General features: G+C 43.4%; 1 protein-coding gene across 1 annotated transcript; it reads left to right on the top strand.

Moving 5' to 3' along the window:
- Positions 1-450: 450 nt before the first annotated feature.
- On the top strand, positions 451-17133 carry PRSS38 (serine protease 38). The gene is made up of 5 exons (XM_044778103.2): positions 451-619; positions 1249-1411; positions 1998-2269; positions 15709-15851; positions 16308-17133. The coding sequence occupies exons 1-5, from the start codon at positions 502-504 to the stop codon at positions 16560-16562; spliced, it is 951 nt and encodes a 316-aa protein (XP_044634038.2). The 5' UTR covers positions 451-501; the 3' UTR covers positions 16563-17133.
- The last annotated feature ends 1837 nt before the right edge of the window (positions 17134-18970 follow it).

Here is an 18970-nt window from a genome sequence, read left to right as displayed (position 1 = left end):
TCACCGAACGCCCCTGGAAACATCATCCCTGGCTGCGCGTCTCCCACACGCCCAGCCGGAGGGACGGCGCCCAAGCCCACCCGTGAGAAGCCTTCTCTCCCCCCACCTGCAGTAGTCACCGCCCCTCCCCGTCGCGCGCCAGCCCTGAGGAGACCTCAGGCTGAGCGCCCGCGTCCGGGAGCCATGCACGCGGACAGACCGGGACGGCCAGGACGCGCGTCTGAGAGCCCCCGAGAGCCGGCGCCACGCGGGAACCGAGGTGCCCCGGGACCTGCCGGGACGCTGTCCAGGAGAGCGGGGCGGGGGGGACACCGTCACGTGCCTGAGATGCAGGGCCCGAATCAGGCGTTCTGGGTTCCCTCACGTGCCCGGGCGCCGTCGCGCTGTCGCGCAGTGGTGCCGTCACGCGTCGCGTGCCCGGGCGCCGTCGCGCTGTCGCGCCTTGGGGCCGTCACGCGTCCGCCAGGCTCTGGCCTTCGCAGCACCGGGCCCTCCCGCCTCATGGCGGCCCTGCTGTCCGCCCTCCTCCTGCTCCTGCTCCTCCTGCCCCCCGCCCGGGTTGCAGCCACGGCCCACGGGCGCCCCACCAGCAAGGGGGTGACCTTGAACCCTGACCCGGGTAGGACCCCTCCAGGCCCAAGTCGGGGGTGGTTGCTGCACAGGCAGGCCTGCCATTCATACCTGGGTGGAGACCGGCCCTGCCCTCCCTCCCCTCCCCCATCTCCTCCTTTCTTTCTCCTCCCCCTCCTTCCTCTCCCCTCCCCACCTTCCTCTCCCCATCTTCCTCTCCTTCCTCTCCTCTCCCCATCTTCCTCTCCTTCCTCTCCTCTCCCCTCCTTCCTTCCCCTCCCCTCTCCCTTCTCCCCTTCGTCTGCCCTCCCCTCCTCTTCCCTGCTTTCCTCTCCTCTTCCCTTCCCACTTCTCTGCCCTGCCCTCTCCTCTCCTCCTCTCCCCTCCTGTTCCTTTCCCTGCTCTCCTCTCCCCTGTCCTTCCCTTCCCTCCTGTCCTCTTCCCTCCCCTTCTCTGCCTCCTCTCCTGTGTCTCCCCCGCCCTCCTCTCCCCTCCCCTTCTCTGTTCTCCCCTCTCCCCCGCTGTTCCCTCCACCTCCCCACTCCCCTGTCCTCCTCACCCTGACCTTCTGTCCCCTCCTTGCCACTCCCTCACACGCAAACCTTCCTCCAATTTGCCTGTGACATGGCCTACCCCATAGGAGGCTGCAACGCAAGTACTCTTTCCCTCACCCCTCAGCTTGTGGCCGTCGTCACGTGCAAGGGAAGGTCATCGGGGGCATGGATGCCTCTGAGAGGAAGTGGCCATGGCAGGTCAGCGTGCACTATGCAGCCATCCACATCTGTGGTGGGTCCATCATTGACGAATATTGGGTACTGACGGCAGCCCACTGCTTCAACAGGTGCGTCGGCAGTGCTCGCCGTTATTCCCATGGAGGACAGGCCTGTGAGGCTGACCACGTGGACGCCTTGGGCGGGCACTTCTCGGAATAGGGGGTGGGGAAGGGGGCCCAGCACACAGCTGCACCAACTGTACCTTCATCTTGTACTATGCAGAGCCATGGGCTCTTTAGGGTAGGTATGGTGCCAAATGTACAATGAGAGGAGGGGGGACGCCTTCCAGGATGACATCTCACAGGATGAGAGGGAAGGGGACACCTCACAGGATGACTGGAGAGGAGAGACTTACTTTCATGAGTTGCTCACTGTACACCCGAGAAGCTCCCCAGCCTCGGCTGTTGGCAGCCAGCAGGTTCTTAGTCATCCCTGAAACTTCCATGGGCCTTGTCAGGACTTCTGTCGAGGCAATTCTGCCAGACAACTGGGTCCCCACTGTGCTGCAAGAGGCTCGCTTTCCACATCCTGGGTGATAGCCTGCATACCCAAGCCACCGTGCTTCAGGCCTCCCTGGGCCTGTGAGCTGGTGTTGGCTCTACTCTCTAGGTGAAGTCACTCAAGCCACTGTGCCTTTGTTCTCTGTCCCCACAGTTACATGAGCATTGAGGTGCTTGATATATACGTGGGCCTTGTGAACCTCAGGGTCGCAGACAATCACACCCAGTGGTTTGAGGTGAATCAGTTGATCCTGCACCCTACATATCAGAAGCACCACCCTGTCGGAGGTGACGTCGCACTGGTGCAGCTGAAATCCCGCATTGTGTTTTCTGACTCTGTGCTCCCAGTCTGCATTGCACCCCGCGATGTGAAGCTTAAGAACATTGCTTGTTGGGCCACAGGATGGGGATCCATTTCTCCAGAAGGTAAGAGAACAAAGTGCAGGGGTCAATCCCTTTATTGGAACTTGTGGAAGGGGTGATGGCACCACAGGAAAGAAAGCATTCTGTCAGTTACAGGGGTGCAGGTATCTGGGGACTGGACTACCCACCCATCAATCACTATCTATTTATCTGTCCACATGGGGTTTTGTTTTATCCCTGGCTGGCTTTGTTGCATACAAAGAAGTAGTTACATCTACTTGTGTGGAATCTACATTTACTATATTGAGATACTAAATTTTAAAGCAGAGTTTTCCTTAAGATTCTAAATTCAACTTAGAAATAATCTTTTTTAGCCTATTTTAAAAAACCTATTAGTTTTTCTGGTTTTCTCCATACAGGCCTTGTATTTTCTCTCTGGGTTTATACCTGGGTACCTTAGAATTTTTATGGCTATTTTAAAGATTTTTAAAATTGAATTTGCTAATTAGGCACAGCTGATTGACTTTTGCACATTGACCTTGTTTGCAGCCACCTTATAGAACTCATTTTTAATAGCTTGTCAATTGGTTATTTGTTCTAGATTTTAGAAAATCATATTTCCTTCAAATAAAGGCTGTTTCATCACTTCCTTTCTCATATTTTATCTTTTATATCTTTTTCTTGTCTTATAGTAATGGTTGGAACCTCCAGTAGAAATGATGGCAGATCTCTGTGTCTTGTTTTTATCTTAATGGAAATGCTCCTAATGGTTTACTATTAGGTTTGTTTGCTGGTCTGGAGATTTCAGATTGATACCTTATGCCAAGTTAAGAAAGTTTAATGTCTGGTTTACTTAATTTTCAAAAAAAATTGTTATTGAAGTTAGGCTGTTATATATTCAAGTTAGAATATTATAACTTTAGGATGTTAAATGTAATCCCTATGGTAACCACAAAGAAAATAGCTATAGAATATACACAAATGGAAATTAAGAAGGAATTTAAACATTTCACTACAAAAAACCAATTACCACAAACAAAGATAGGAATGCAGGAAGTGAGGGACCAAAATGCTATAGGGCATATAGAAAACAAATAGTACAATGACAGAAGGAAGTCTTTCCTTATCAGTAATTACTTTATATGTAAATGGATTAAAGTGTCCCATCAGAAGACAGAGATTGATGGGATAGATAAAAACATGTGATCCAATGGCATGCTGTCTACAAGACTCACTTGAGATCCACAGACACAAACTAGTTGGAAGTGAAAGGATGAAAAAAGATATTCCATGCAAATAGTAACAAAAAGAGAGAAGGGTGGCTATACTAATATCTAGTAATAAATATACTAATAATGAATAAATAATATACTAATAAAATAGATTCTGAATCAAAAAAGATTACAAGAGACAAAGGACATTATAGACTAATAAAAAGTTCAATACAGCAAAAAGATAACACAATTATACACGTTTATGTACCTAATGACAGACCATCAAAATATATGAAGCAAAAACTGAGAGATTTGAAGGGAGAAACAGATAGTTCTACGATAATACCCCACTCACAATAATGGATAGAACAATCAGAAGACAAATAAGAAAATAGAGGACTTAAACAACGCAATGAACCAGCTAGTTCTAACAGCCATGTGTGGAACGCTCCACCCAACAACGACAGCACACACGTTCTTCTCCAGTGCACATGAGACATTTTCCAGGATAGCCCACATGTTAGGGCACAAATTAAGTCTCAGTAGATTTTAAAAGATAGTTATACAAAGTATCTGCTCTGACCACAGCAGGATAAAGTTAGAAATCAATGACATAAAGAAAACTGGAAAATTCACAAAATTATGGAAACTAAGCAACACACTTTTAAACAACCAATGGATCAAAAAGGAAATCACAAGGGAAAATAGAAAATACTTAGAGACAAATAAAAATGAAAACACAACATACCAAAACATATAGGACACAGCAGAAGCTCTACTAAGGGAGAAATTTATAGCTGTAAATGCCTACATTTGTAAAAGAAGAAAGACCTCAAATAAATAACTTCACTTTATCACTCAAGGAACTAGAAAAACAATAACAAACTAAATCCAAAGCTAGCAGAAGGAAGAAAATAATAAAGATTAGAGCAGAGAAAATGAAATAGAGAGTAGAAAAAAGTAGAGTCAATGAAACAAATGTTAGTCACTTGAAAACATCAACAAAATTAACAGAACTTTAGCTGGACAGACTACAAAAAAAAAGAAAAGGTGCAAATAACTAAAATCAGAAATGAAACTGGGAACACCACTACCAACCTTACAGAAATGCAAAGGATTACAAGAGAATACTGCAAACAATTCTAATCCAACAAATTAGATAATCTACATGAAATGGAAAAGTTCCTGGAAACACTCAAATTACCAAAACTGACTCAAGAAAAAATAAAAATCCTGAATAGATTTATAACAAGTAAAAAGATTGAATCAGTATTTAAAAATCTCTCAACAAAGAAAAGTCGAGGATTGGATGACTTCACTGGTTAATACTACCAAATATTTAACTTGGTAATCGCCAGTTCTTCTCAAGCTCTTCCAAAAATAGAAAAGGAGGGAGCACTTCATTACTCATTCTACCCCTTGTGAATCGTGAATATAGACATAAAAGTCCTCAATGAAATACTAGCAAACTAAATCCAACAGCATATTGAAAGGATTATACACTACAACAAAGTGGGATTTATCCCAGAAATACAAAGGTGGTTCAACATGCAAAAATTAATCAATATAATATATCGCATTAAAGGAATGAAGGGAAAACCACACATGATCATCTCAAAAGATGCAGAAAAAGCATCTGACAGGATCCAACATCCTTTCATAATTAAAAAAAAAGAAACAGAAAGCTAGGAGTAGAAGGTGCTTCCTCAACATGATTAAGGGTGTTTATGAAAAACTCGCCAGTAAGCTCCCACCCGGTGAAGAAAGACTGAAAGCTTTCCCCTAAAATCAGGAACAAGATAGGATGCCCTCCTTCACCACTGGTATTCTATATTGTACCAGAAGCTCTAGACAGATGAATTATGCAAGAAAAAGTATCCAAATTGGAAATGAAGGAGTAAAACTCTCTCTCTTCACAGATGACATGATCCGAAATATAGAAAACTCCAATGAATATTGAAAACAGCCCGACTACTACAGACAATAAACAAATTCAGCAAAATCGCAGAGCATAAGATCAACACACACAAAAGTTAGTCGTGTTTCTATACAACTTCAATGAACAATTGAAAAAGGTAATGAAGAAAGCAGTTCCATATCCTCCAAAAGAAAAACTACCTATGAATAAATTTATCCAAGGATGTGAAAGACTTGTATACTGAAAACTAAAAAACATTGCTAAAAGAAATTTTAAAAGACCTAAATAAATGTAAAGATAACTCATATTCATGTTCATGGGTTGGAAGCCTTAATATTGTTAAAATGTCAGCACTACCCAAAGTGATCTACATATTCAGTACAGTCTCTATCAAAATTCCAGTGCATTTTTTACAGAAATGGAAAAGTTGATCCTCACATTCATATGGAATTGGAAGGGGCCCTGAACAGCCAAAACAATCTTGAGAAAGGAGACTAAACTTGGACAGACTCACACTTCCTAATTTCAAAACTTATTACAAAGCTACAGTAATAAAAACAGTGTGGCACTTGCATACGGACAGACATATAAACCAATGGAACAAAATTGAAAGTCCAAAAATAAACCCATATTTGGTTTTTGACAAGGGTACCAATCCGTTCAAGAGGGAAAGAATAATCTATTCAACAAATAGTGCTGGATATACACATGCAGAAGCATGAGCTGGATCCCTACCTCATATCATGTACAAAAATTAGCACAATATGAATCAAAGACCTAAATATATCACCTCAAAGTATAAGACTCTTAGAAGGAAGCTATTATGAGTTAAATTGTATCTCCCAAAAAGAGGTGTTGAAGTTGTAACCATCAGTACACGTGCCTGAGACTTTTTGGAAATGAAGGTCTTTGCAAATGTAATCAAGTTAAGATGAGGACATTAGGGTGTGCCCTTATCCAATATGACTGATGTCCTTGTGAAAAAAGGAAGAGACACAGACACGGACATGAGGAATGCCATGTGATGAAAGAGGCAGAGATTTGAGTGACGCGTCTACAAGCCAGGGAATACCAAGGGTGCTGGCAACCATAAGAAGCCAGGAGGAAGCAAAGAAGGACTGAGAAGGAGCTCGAGCCTGCTGACACCTTGACTTCAGACTTCCAGCCTGCAACACAATGAGAGAATAAATTTCTGTTGTCTGAAGCCGTCCAGGTGTGGTGCTTTGTAATGGCAACCCTAGGAAGCTAGTACAAAAACAGTTCAAGAAATCATGACCTTGAATTTGGCAATGGGTTCTTAGAAATGACAACAAAAATACAAGCAACAAAATAAAAAATTGATAAAATCGACTTCATAAAAATTAAAAACTGTTGTGTATCAAAGACATCAAGAAGGTGAAAAGAATAGGAGAATTTGCAAATCATATATCTGACAAAGGTCGTACTGTGTAAAGAACTCGTACAACTCAGCAACAAAAAGAAAAACAACCAAATTTTAAAAATCAAAACTTGAATTGACATTTCTCCAAAGATAACACACAAATGTCCCTCAAGTAGGTGAAAAGATGCTCAGCATTATTAGACATTAGGGAAATGCAAATCGAGATACCACTTCACCTCCACTAGAATGGGTATAATTTAAAAAGGAAAATAACAAGTATTGGCAAGAGCATGGAGAAACTGGAATCTATGTTCATTGCCGATGGGAATGTAAAATGATGCAGCCCCTGTGGAAACAGTTTGATAGTTCCTTAAAAAGTTAAACATAGAATTACCATATGGCCCAATTATCATGCATAACAATTCCACTCCTATGTATATAGTCAAAAAGAATTGAAAACAGAAATGACATAAGCAAGAAGGCAGATGATGTATCCCTCCCCCAAAAAAACAAATGAAGAACTTCCTCTTGGTGAAAATAGCTCTGGCAGAGCCCCAGAGTACAATGAAGAAACTGCAGCAACCCACTAGAGCATAAAAACCAAGCATAGCCACAGAGAAAAATGTAGATAGCATTTTACCTACATCATCCCATACACCAGTCTGCACAGCTTAGTGCCAAGAGGGATTCCCTCAGCTACAACCTCCCACTTTGGGGAAAACGAGAGCAGGAGGACCCAGGCAGGTGTTACCACCACCATGGACACCCTCAGCTTTTGCCAACGAGGACCCTGAAGTCTTGGCTGATGCTGACCACAGTTGATGAAGCTGCCCTGAGTCCACAATACTGTGCCGTCCCCCTAAGAAGGAGCTACCTCTGTGCTATCCTGGAGACAGACCTGCTGCCACCACCGCCCAGCTGCACGCCCCATAACATTATCAGTGGATTTCTCAGTAGAAATGGCCCTCACCTGACCACCCTGGCACCTTGATCTCAGACTTCCAGCTTCCAGAACTGTGAGAAATAAATTTCTGTTAATTATAAGCCACCCAATCTGTGGTATTTTGTTTTAAAACGTAGTCCAAACAGACTCAGACACTGAACAACAGACTCTTGGGTCAAAGAGAAGATAAAACTGGAATTTTTAAAAGTATCTTGAAACAAACAACAATGAAAACTCAACATACCAAAACTTAAGGGATGCAGCAAAAGCAGTACTAAGAGAGAAGTTTATAGCAATAAATACCTACATTTAAAAAGACAAAAGATTCAAATAAACAACCCAACTTTATACCTCAAGGAATTAGGAAAAGACAAACAAACTATGCCCAAAGTTAGCAGAAGGAAGGAAATAATAAAGATTACAGCAGAAATAAATAAAATAGAGAATAAAGAAACAATAGGAAAAATCAGCAAAATTAAGAGTTGGTTTTTTAAAAAGATAAACAAAATCAACAAACTTTTACTAGACTAAGAAAAAAGAGAGAAGCCAAATGCATGAAATCAAATGAAAGAGGACACATTACAATGGATGCCTCAGAGATAAAAAGGATCATAAAGGTCTATTGCAAACAAACATACTCCAACAAATTGGATAAACTAGAAGAAATGGATAAATTCCTAGAAACATACAACCTACCAACCTACAAAAAGAGGAAATAGAAAGCCTAAACAGACCAAAAACAAATAAGGAGATTGAATTAATAATCAAAATCTTCCAGCAAGTAAAAGCCCAGGGCCAAATAACTTCACAGTGAATTCTACCAAACATTCAAATAAAAATTAATGTCAATCCTTCTTAAACTCTTCCAAAAAACAGAAGGAGGAGGAACCCTTTCAAACTCATTTTATGAAGCCAGCATGACCCTAATAGCAAAGCTAGAAAAAGGAAAGAAAGTTACTGGCCAATATCCCTAATGAATGTAAATAAAATGATCCTCAATAAAATACTAGCAAACCAAATTCAACAGCACGTTAAAAGGATTATACACCATGACCAAGTGGGATTAATCCTTGGTATGTAAGGGTGTTTCAACATACACAAGTCAAGGTGCTACACCACATTAACAAAATGAAAGAAAAAAATCACAAAGTCATCTCAATAGATGTAGAAAAGCCATCTGACAAAGTACAATATAAATATATGATCAAAATATATAGGTATGAATATAATATAGGTATGAAAGGAACTTACCTCAGCATTATAAAGACCATATGGTAAAAGTTCACAAGTAACACGATAATCAATGGGGAAAAACTGAAAGCTTTCCCTCTAAGATCCAGTACAAGGTAAAGATGACCACTCTTGCCACTCCTTTTCAGCACAGTACTGGAAATCTTAACCAGAACAATTAGAGAAGAAAAAACAATGAGGCATCCAAACTGGAAAGAAAGATGTAAAATTATGTCTGTTTGCAGATGACATGATCGTATATGTAGAAAACCCTAAGGATTCAGCAACAAAAAAAAATCTGTTAGAACTAGTAAATTCAGTAAAGTTGCAGGATACAAAATCAATATACAAAAATCTGTCAAGTTTCTATACACAAACAATAAACTATCCAAAAAGGGAATTAAGAAAGCAATCCCATTCACAATAGCAACAAAATGAATAAAATACTTAGGAATAAATTTAACCAAAGAGGTGAAAGACTTGTACACTGAAAATTATAAAACACTGATGAAGGAAATTAAAGAAGACGCAGATAAGTGGAAAGACATCCTGTGCTCATGGATTGGAAGAAATAATATTGTTAAGATGTCCATACTACCTAAAGTGATCTACAGATTCAGTGCATTCCCTATGAAAATCCCAAAGACATTCTTTACAGAAATAGAAAAAAATTCTAAAATTCATATAGATCCCTGAAAGACTCCGAATAGCCAAAGCAATCTTGAGCAAGATGAACAAAGCTGATTTCCAAGTATTCCAAGCTGATTACAAAGCTACATTTCCTGACTTCAAAATATATTTCAAAGCTACCGGAATGAAAACAATATGGTACTGACATAAAAACAGACATATAGACCATTGGAATAGAATAGAGAACCCAGAAATGAATCAATGCATCTGCGATCAACTGATCTTTGAAAAGGGTGCCAGGAACACACAGTGGGGAAAGGATTGTCTCTTAAATAAGCAGTGTTGGGAAAACTGGATATTCATATGCACAAGGATGAACTTGAACACTTATCTCAGACGATATATAAGAAAATCAACTCAAAATGAATTAAAGGATTCAGTGTAAGACCTGAAACCATAAAACTCCTAGAAGAAAATGTAGGGAAAAAGCTTCTTGACATTGATCTGGGCAATGATTTTTGGCTATGACACCAAAAGCACAGGCAATAATAGCAAAAATAGACAAATGAGATTGCATCTAAAAAGCTGCACAGCAAAGGAAACAACAGAGTGAAAAGGTAATCTACAAATGGGAGAAGATATTTGCAAACCATCTATCTGATAAGCAATTAATACCCAAAACATATAAGGAACTCATACAACTCACTAGCATAATAATAATAGTAACCCAATTTGAAAGTGGGCAAAGGACCTGAATAGAGATTTCTCAAAATAAGACATACAAATGCCCAATGGTACATGAAAAGGTGCTCAATTTCACTTATCATCAGGAAAGCGCAAATCAAAACCACAATGAGACATCACCTCACACCTATCAGAATGACTGTTATCAAAAAGACAAGAGATAACAAGTGTTGGTGAGGATGTGGAGAAAAGAGAACCCTTATACATTGTTGGTGGGAATGTAAATTGGCACAGCCACTATGGAAAACAGTATGGAAGTTCCTCAAAAAATTAAAAGTAGAACTACTTAATGATCCAGCAATCCCACTTCTGGGTATATAGCAGAAGGACCTGAAAACAGGATCTGGAAGAGATGTCTGCACTTCCATGTTCATTTCAGCATTATTCACAATAACCAAGATATGGAAACAACATAAATGCCCATTGACAGATAAATGCATAAAGAATATATATCTTGATATATATCTCAAATACATACATGTTATATTATATATAATGGACTATTATTCTGCGTTAATACAGAAGGAAATCCTGCTATTTGCTGTAATGTGGGTGAACCTAAAGGACATTATACCAAGTGAAATAAGCCAGATGCAGAAAGACAAATTTTGTATGATCTCACTTACGTGTGGAATCTAAAAGTCAAACTCTTAGAACCAGAGAGTAGAATGGTTGCCAGGGACTAAGGGGAGGGGAAAATGGGAGTGGTGACGGGGTACAAAATTTCATTTATGCCAGTTGAATAAGTTCTGAAGATCTAATATACTGCAATGTGACTGTAGTTAGCAGTACTCTATTTTAGACTTGAAATTTGCGAAGAGGGTAGATCTGAAGTGTTCTCACCACAAAAGAAGGAAAGACAATGGTAACTATTTGAGGTGATGGATGTTAATTAGGCTGATTGTGGTGATTATTTCACAATGTATATGCATATGAAATCATCAAGGCGTGCACCTTAAATAGGTACAATTTCTAATAGTCAATTATACCTCAATAAAACTGGGGGGGAGGAGAATTGAAAACCGGTATTCAAACAAGTACATATGTATGCATGTTCATAGCGGCACTATTCACAGTAGCCAAAAGGTGGAAACAACCCAAATGTCCATCAACGGAAGAACTGATAAACTGTGGCATTTCCATACGATGGAACACTACTCAGTGGAATAAAGTACTGATTCATAAATCTTGAAAACTTTGTGCTCAGTGAAAGCAGCCAGATGTAAAAGGCCATACATCATAGTACTCCATTTATGTGAAATATCTAGAACAGGTAAATCCAGAGACAGAAGGCAGATTGGTGGTGACCAGATGTAAAAGGCCACACATCATAGTACTCCGTTTTTGTGAAATATCTAGAACAGGTAAATCCAGAGACAGAAGGCAGATTGGTGGTGACCAGGGACAAAGCCTGGGAGTTCCCTCAGGGTAATGAAAATGTTTTGGAACTAGATGTTGGTGATGGTTGCACAACATTGTGAATGTGCTAAATGCCACTGAATTGTTCGCTTTAAAATGTTTAACTTTATGTGAATTTCTCCTTAATTTTAAAAAATGTGCTTCGATAACATAATTTTTGTAGTAAACTCTCATCCTTCAAGTGAGAATGCCTTTATTCTGCCTGCCTCTTATAGTCTGCATTTTATTTGAGATATAATTTACATATTGTAAAATCCACAAATCTTAAATGTACACCCTGTTTTTCCATGTAAATACTCATGAAACACTCAAATCAAGACAGAACATTTTCATCTCAAAAAGTTCTCTCTTACTGATTTGCAGCCAAACGGTTTCTTCTAAGGCAACTGTTATTCTCACTTCTGTCCTCATTAATTACCTGTATGTTTGGGATTTCATATTAATGAAATAATACATTATGTACTCTTTTGTGTCTTGCATCTTTTGCTCAATATAGTCTGTAAGTTTTACTCATGTTTTGCATATATGATTAGTTCTTTTTTATCTATTGTCGAGGAATATTTCATCTCATGAATACAGCAAAATTTATTTACCCATTCTTCTGTCGACTGACATTTGAGTTGTTCCAGTTTTGAGCTATTGTGAATAAAGCTCTTGTGAACATTCTTTTATAACTCTCTGCACATGTGCTTTCTTTGCTCTTGGGTGCACACGTAACAGTGGACTTCCTTGGTCATGCAGTTCTGAGAAACTACAAAGGATTTTCCAAATGGCTGTACCATTTTACACTTTCACCAGCAATAAGTAAGAGTTAAAGGTGTGTTTGTCTGAAGAAGTCTTTATTTCACTTTCATTTTTGAAAGATAGTTTCACTAGATATGGAATTCTGGGTGACAGTTTTCTGGTTTTGTTTTGCAAGAGGCTCCTTTGTTTTCACCTGGCCTGCGTGGTTTTGGTGAGAAACCTGCTGTTACTCTCATCCTCGGTCCTCTGTAGGTGATATTTCCCCTCTCTGGCTGTCTTCAAGATTTTCTTAACTTTGCTTTGCAGCCGTTTGACTCTGATGTCTCTAAGTGTGTGTGTGTGTGTGTGTGTGTGTGTGTGTGTGTGTGTGTTTTATTCTGCCTTGGGGTTCTCTGAACTTATTGAATCTGTGGTTATTGTCTAATTTTGGAAATTTCTCCACCATTATACCTCTTCATATTTCTTCTACCCTGCACCTTCTCTTTTCCTTCTGGGACTAATTCCACTTATGTCACGTTGTTTGCTATTGTCCCTCAGCTCTTCAATGCTCTGCTCTGCTTTATGCCCCATTCTTTCCCCTTTTGTGTTTCAGTTTGGATAATTTCTGTTGACCTATCTTCAAGTTCACTGATTCTTTCCTCAGCTGTGTCCAGTCTACTGATACACTCATTGAAAGGACGTTTCATCTCTGATATTGTGTTTGTATTTCTGGCATTTCCAATTGATTCTTTTTTTTATAGTTTCTATATCTCTACTTAAATTCTTATTTTTTCATGCATGTTGTTCACTTCCTAAAAATTTCTTCGACACTTCAATCATAGTTATTTTAAAGTCGCTGTCAGATACTTCCAACATTTGGGTCATGATTCTTTTCATGTTTTATCTCTTGACAGTGGGTCCGGTGTTCTATTTCTCCCTTTTGTGTGTCCGTGTGTGTATCTTTTAAATTGTGGTTGGATGCCATACGTTATAGAAGAACATTTAAGACTGAAGTCCCGCACCCAAAAGTAGACATTTCTCTTCTTCTTCCAAGCCATAAGTGGGATGGGGCAGGTCTGAGTCAGGCTTGTGAGAACTTGACCTGGGCTGTGGGGTCTGTTGTTGCTCTCACTCCTTCAATGCACACAGGCTTTGGGTCCTTCCATGATGGGCTGCTGCGACACTGTGCTCAGTGTGGGGCCTGGGGTGTCTCTCCGTTCCTGCTCCATCCTTCACTTTAGCACCTCTGTATATCCGAGCACATTCTTGTGCACCCTCCAGAGGAAAACTGCTGTTCTTGGCACTCATTGCTAGGCTGGTGTTGAGGGAGGACAAGCCCCAAGTCCCCTGGCCCACCCTCAGTCTTAGGCAGAGCTGTAGGCCTCAGCGTTGGGAATGGGCCTCTGGGTACCCCTGCTTCTGCCTCCGGGACAGCTGAACTCCACTCTGTGTCTGTGGTGGCCCCTGGGAGGGGCCCACCTCCCCCTGGGAGCAGACCTCTGGTGCTCCTGGTGCTGGTTCTCAGACCCCAGAGGTTTTCCCAGGTATGGGCTTTTTCATGTCTCTCCAGAAACAATGCGTCTGTCCAGGCCCTTGGGGCAGGAGTACATGCTGCCCCTCCCAACCACCAGGAGACCTCTGGTCCGCATGCAGGAAGGGAAGCAAGCTGTGTTCTTGCAGGTCCCAGTGGCAGCTGGCCATCTCATGGACACCTACACCGAGTGGCTTTCTCTCTGGCCCCCTGCCCTGCCCCCAGCATTTCTCACAAGCTCCCAGTGGAGGCCAGGGGAAAGACTTACCAGTGAGTGCAAGCCTCCACTCGTCTGGTTTCCCAATATTCTGCACTAGCATGCCAACTGCCCTTGAAGAAGTCACAGAAATTATAGCTGGCCTCTTCCCACCCACTTCTGTTGCATCTCTTCCTTTGTGTTCTGCCAAAGGAGAAACAGCTTGTGCAGGCTCATCACTCTAGTCCTCCGTCCATCTGGTTCCGTGGGGCCTCAGCATCCGTGTGAAATGACAGAGGTATTTTACCGTACCTCTGCACTGTCTCCACACAGTGTCCTGAGTGATCAGCAAGACTCTCCACTCTTGACTGGTTGCCCCAGCCTCCTAGCCCCATGTGAGCTCTGGGCACTATGAAGTCCCACCTGCCATTCTCTTCCCCTCCATGAAACTGTACCCTCTGCATGCATGGCTCAGGATCCAGCAGCAGACTGCGGGCACCAGGCCCCCTGTGTGCCCTCGGCTCCTTTTTTCTGGAGCGTGCTCCTTTTTTCTGGAGTGCTCTCCTTCTGGCATCTACCTTGCAGATTCCAGCTGCCTGTGCTCTTCCTCACGCATCACAACCTGGAAGATGGAGCCCTTATAGGCCTTACCTCATCTGTTCTCTTTACCAGGGACCACAGCCCTGCTCTGCCTTGTGTCCACTGGGAAAACAGTTGCCTCCTGTGTCGATGCATTTACTGCTTGCCTATGGCAGGAGGGAAGTCCACTCCCTGTTACCCCACATGGCCATAGTGGAAAGCCTCAGGCAGATTTTTAACTGGCTTGGTAGTTGAAAATGTTTCCTAACTGCTTTCTACTGGGCAGCCTCTCCCAGCACCCCAAACCTTGAGTTTGTGGACTCTCTCTATTGCTCTGCATTCCTGTGTACACCATCTAACTCTTCAGTGGCTCCTCTCCTGACGTTACCTTGACAACGCAGCCAGCAGCAGCCACAAACACTGCTGACGTGCAGTTTTCCATCATCTTCTGTCCAGGTACACATTTATTAGCTTCAAAGTTGATTCCTCAAGCTGCAGGCTACAGCTTCCCCAAATACAGCCCCCTTTGATGCCCAGTCAGATGGGTCTGCAGCCCCTATCCAGGCAAGACCAGGCCAGGGGCCATGGGGCCCATTCACACTTTGGTCAGGGAGGCACGAGGTGTCTGAGGCCACTTGCTATATTCATCAGCATAGATGAGGGCACAGCAGGTGACGCCTGCACACTCTGCACCCGCCACTCAGTCACCAGGGACTCAGTGACACAGCCGTTTGTGCTGGAGCCGCAGCAGAGGGAAGGGAATGGGCTGAAAAGTGTCATGGCTCCCACAGCTCCCTTAGGATGTGTCTCGTGACATTTACATTCACACTTCTTTGACCAAATCCTGAGTCCCCACTGCAGAGAGGGGAGCCATGTTGAGGGCTGGGCCAGGTGAAGGAGCCACCAGGGTGAGCCGCTGGGCCTCAGGCTAGGGTGGGCCCTGGGGAACAGTCATGGGACGACTTCTCACTGGGTCTGGGCTCCTTTCCAACAGGCAAGTCCTCAGACAAGCTGCAAGAGGTGCAGGTGCCTCTGATCTCATCTTCCCTGTGCCGGCTGCTCTACGGAGAAATGTCAGAGGTTCAGTCGGACATGCTGTGTGCTGGGGACCTAAGAAATTGGAAGACCACGTGCGAGGTGCGTCCCACTTTGGGGGCAGGAGGCCACGCCTTGGAATTTCAGATGTTCATCTGCTTTGAGCTGGGGGGACCTTCTCCCGGGTGGGTGAGTGGTCCCAGACAGCTCATTCCTCTTGGGGGCCTGGGAGCACGTCACCATGTGGCCATCAGCTGGGCGAGACACCCAGAGTGGCTTATGTGCAGATGGGACACAGGCTCCACTCGGTGCCCAGTACCCTGTGGACCCAGTGCTGACCAGAATAGCCCAGGACTCCGCGTCTGCGTGTGGGCTGTGCCTGCTGACTCACCCCATGACAGCCACCCTCTGCTTGCAGCAGAGCCTTGGCACTGGTGAGGTGGGGCCATGTGAGTGGGGCCCTGCCCCTGCCCCACAGGGTTGTCACAGGGTCCCCCTTGTGCAGGAGGCGGCAGGTCCTGAACTCCCTGCTCACAGGAAATTCCTCTTTCTTTCCAGGGTGACTCGGGGGGCCCACTCGTCTGTGAATTCGACCACATCTGGTTGCAAATTGGAGTAGTGAGCTGGGGCAGAGGCTGTGCCTACCCCATGTACCCCGCTGTCTATGCCCGTGTCTCCACTTTCTCAGAATGGATCCGTTCTCAGATAAAATACACACCCCCACCTGCTCAGCCACTCCCCAGTCTCTCCTCCACCCTGGGGGCCGCCGCCAGTGTCCTTGTGACCATGCTGGCCATCCTGTCAACATTGTGAGGGCTGAGGCCCCCATTCCAGCTTCCTCACGCTGTGTGCCTATGTCCCTGCCCGGCTCAGCCACTCAGGTCTCCTCAGCTGAGCAAGGTGAGGCCCACTGGCCAGGGCTAGTGCAGGGTCGGGAAGTGGGGGGCACAGGGCCACACCTGGGAAGGCAGAGCCGTCGCACCACAGGAGGGTCAGGATGCCTGGAGAGCGGTGCATCCTGACTGAATGCTCTGGGCACCTGAGATTCAGTAAGATATTAAATATTTGCAAAGCAAGTGTCCTAGAAGTCCTGCGTCCATCTTTCCACCAGAGCGCAGGCTCCTCGTGCAGAGTGCCTCTCCCCGGCACTCAGCAGTCTGCTGGGATGACAGGCCGCAGGGTGAGAGGACATGGACAAACTGAACTGCAGCGTCTTACACAGTACAGCCCCCAAACACTGGGCCTGGACCCAGAATCCAGGTGCCGCCAAAGCAGGGCAAGGGACGGTCGCCATTCAAATGCGCAGATCTATCAGATCAAACAGTTTTAAACAGCTCGAAAAAAATGGAAAACATGAGCTGAGAATAGGTACACAGAAAGAACCAAAAAGGTAAGAGCAGAAATCAAATACCAGAAAAGCACTCATTTTAAAAACCTGGTTTCTGAAAAAAATCAAAAAGTAGGAAAAGAAATCACTAACTAATCAAGATAAAAACAAGACCAAGAATACACAGAACAAGAAATGACAAGACGGAAGTGTCCATTAGACACAGAAAGCTTAAGAAATCATAGAGATATTGTATTACAATGTAAATAAATTTTAAAAGTACCACTTTTTAGGAAAAAAAAATAATTTACCAAAACTAACCCCAGTAGAGATAGAAGGTTTAAATAGACCAAATGCCATAGAAGAAATGGAGAAATTTAAGAAAGAACCCCCCCTCCCAGGAAAGCCCTTGGCTGAGACGGTTCCCTTGGGAATCAGGCCAGACCGCCCAGCACAGGGCGTCCCAGCGCTGCTGCACTGCTCCAGACATGGGCAAGGGGCGAGAGCCAGACAGGCCCCAGCAGCACGTGTGTGTGAAGACATAAATCTGGTCACACTGAAAAAGAAGATTAAGACAACCCAGCTTACGAGTTTAAAAATCCTAGTGAAAAATCAGCAAACAGAATCCAACTTTATTTTTCAAAAGTCGTACATTGTAATCAAGTAGGATTTATTCCAGAAATGCAAGGGCGATCAAATGTTAGGAAACTCAGAGACACAATTCACCAGATTCATTGCTTTGCTAACAAGAATAATATTAATGAAAAGGCTTTTAGCAAATTCAACACCCATTTCCAGCAAAAAAAGAAGATAGGAATCAATGGATAATAAGATATGTGTGCCTCAGCCTGAAGTGGGGAAATGCTGAGTGCATTTCTGCTGAAGTTAGGGTCTTCAAGACGATCTCCTTTATCTCCTGCTCTTAGCACATATTAGAGATGAGCCCCCAGCTGCACAAGAGAACCATCTAAGGGAGATGGAAAAGAGCCACTGAAACTACTGCTGTCTTAAAAAGACTTAGAGCCTGTCCAGACTACCCCAGAGAAAAATGTAAAACTACCAGAAACAGGAAGAAAATTCAGTGAAGTTACTACATAAAACATGACAAAATCAGTCTACCTTCCAGCTAGAAGATATGTAATGGAAGAGAAGACAACGATTATAACAGCAACGAGAAAGATAAGATACCTATGGCCTTAACGAGAAATGTGGAGGTCGGTATGAGGACATCTGTAAAATACTCCTGGAGAAAAACAAACAAAAGAAACACCCCAAAAAGTGGATTTCAGTGATGATAAGACATGCTCTATGCTCAAGCAGATCAACTCGAAATGTGTCTCTTTTCTAGAGCTAGATAAATTGATTTCAAAGTTTATATCAAACGTAAGCAAGAAAACCCAGGAATAAAACTAAACATGAAGGCCAGTGATGTGGCGAGAACTAGTCCAGCAGATATTAAATATCCCGTAATAAATAAAGATGCCACGATTATAACAGGCCACAAAGATTTGACAAGTCATGCCTGTGCATACACACCAGTAGACAAAACACTCAGAATTGGGCCCAAGCTCTTGTGGAAAATCAGTGCATAACAAGTGTGTCAAATTTATCACCGCAGTTATTAAGTTTTTCCCAAAGTCCAATTCGCAAGGCCAGATAGAGTTGGTCCAAGAAGTAGTACACATCCTGACCAAGGAGATTTCTCCCAGGAAGTGGAGAATGATTGAACATTAGAATTTTTTCAGTGGTTCAAAGCAGAACCACATTCATCCCATGCATGAAATATGCACAAAATATGTGTTGAGCACTGGTGTGTGCCAGGCGCTGTCAGGGCCCTGGGGAGAGGCGGCACCAAAGCAATCAGTCTCTGCTGTCACTGGCCTTGTGTTCTGGC

The sequence above is a fragment of the Equus asinus genome, chromosome 9 (genome assembly GCF_041296235.1).
Source record: "Equus asinus isolate D_3611 breed Donkey chromosome 9, EquAss-T2T_v2, whole genome shotgun sequence".
Taxonomy (NCBI): domain Eukaryota; kingdom Metazoa; phylum Chordata; class Mammalia; order Perissodactyla; family Equidae; genus Equus; species Equus asinus.
Note: the sequence above shows the minus strand (reverse complement) of the source record. Positions and strands in the feature narration are given on the sequence as shown.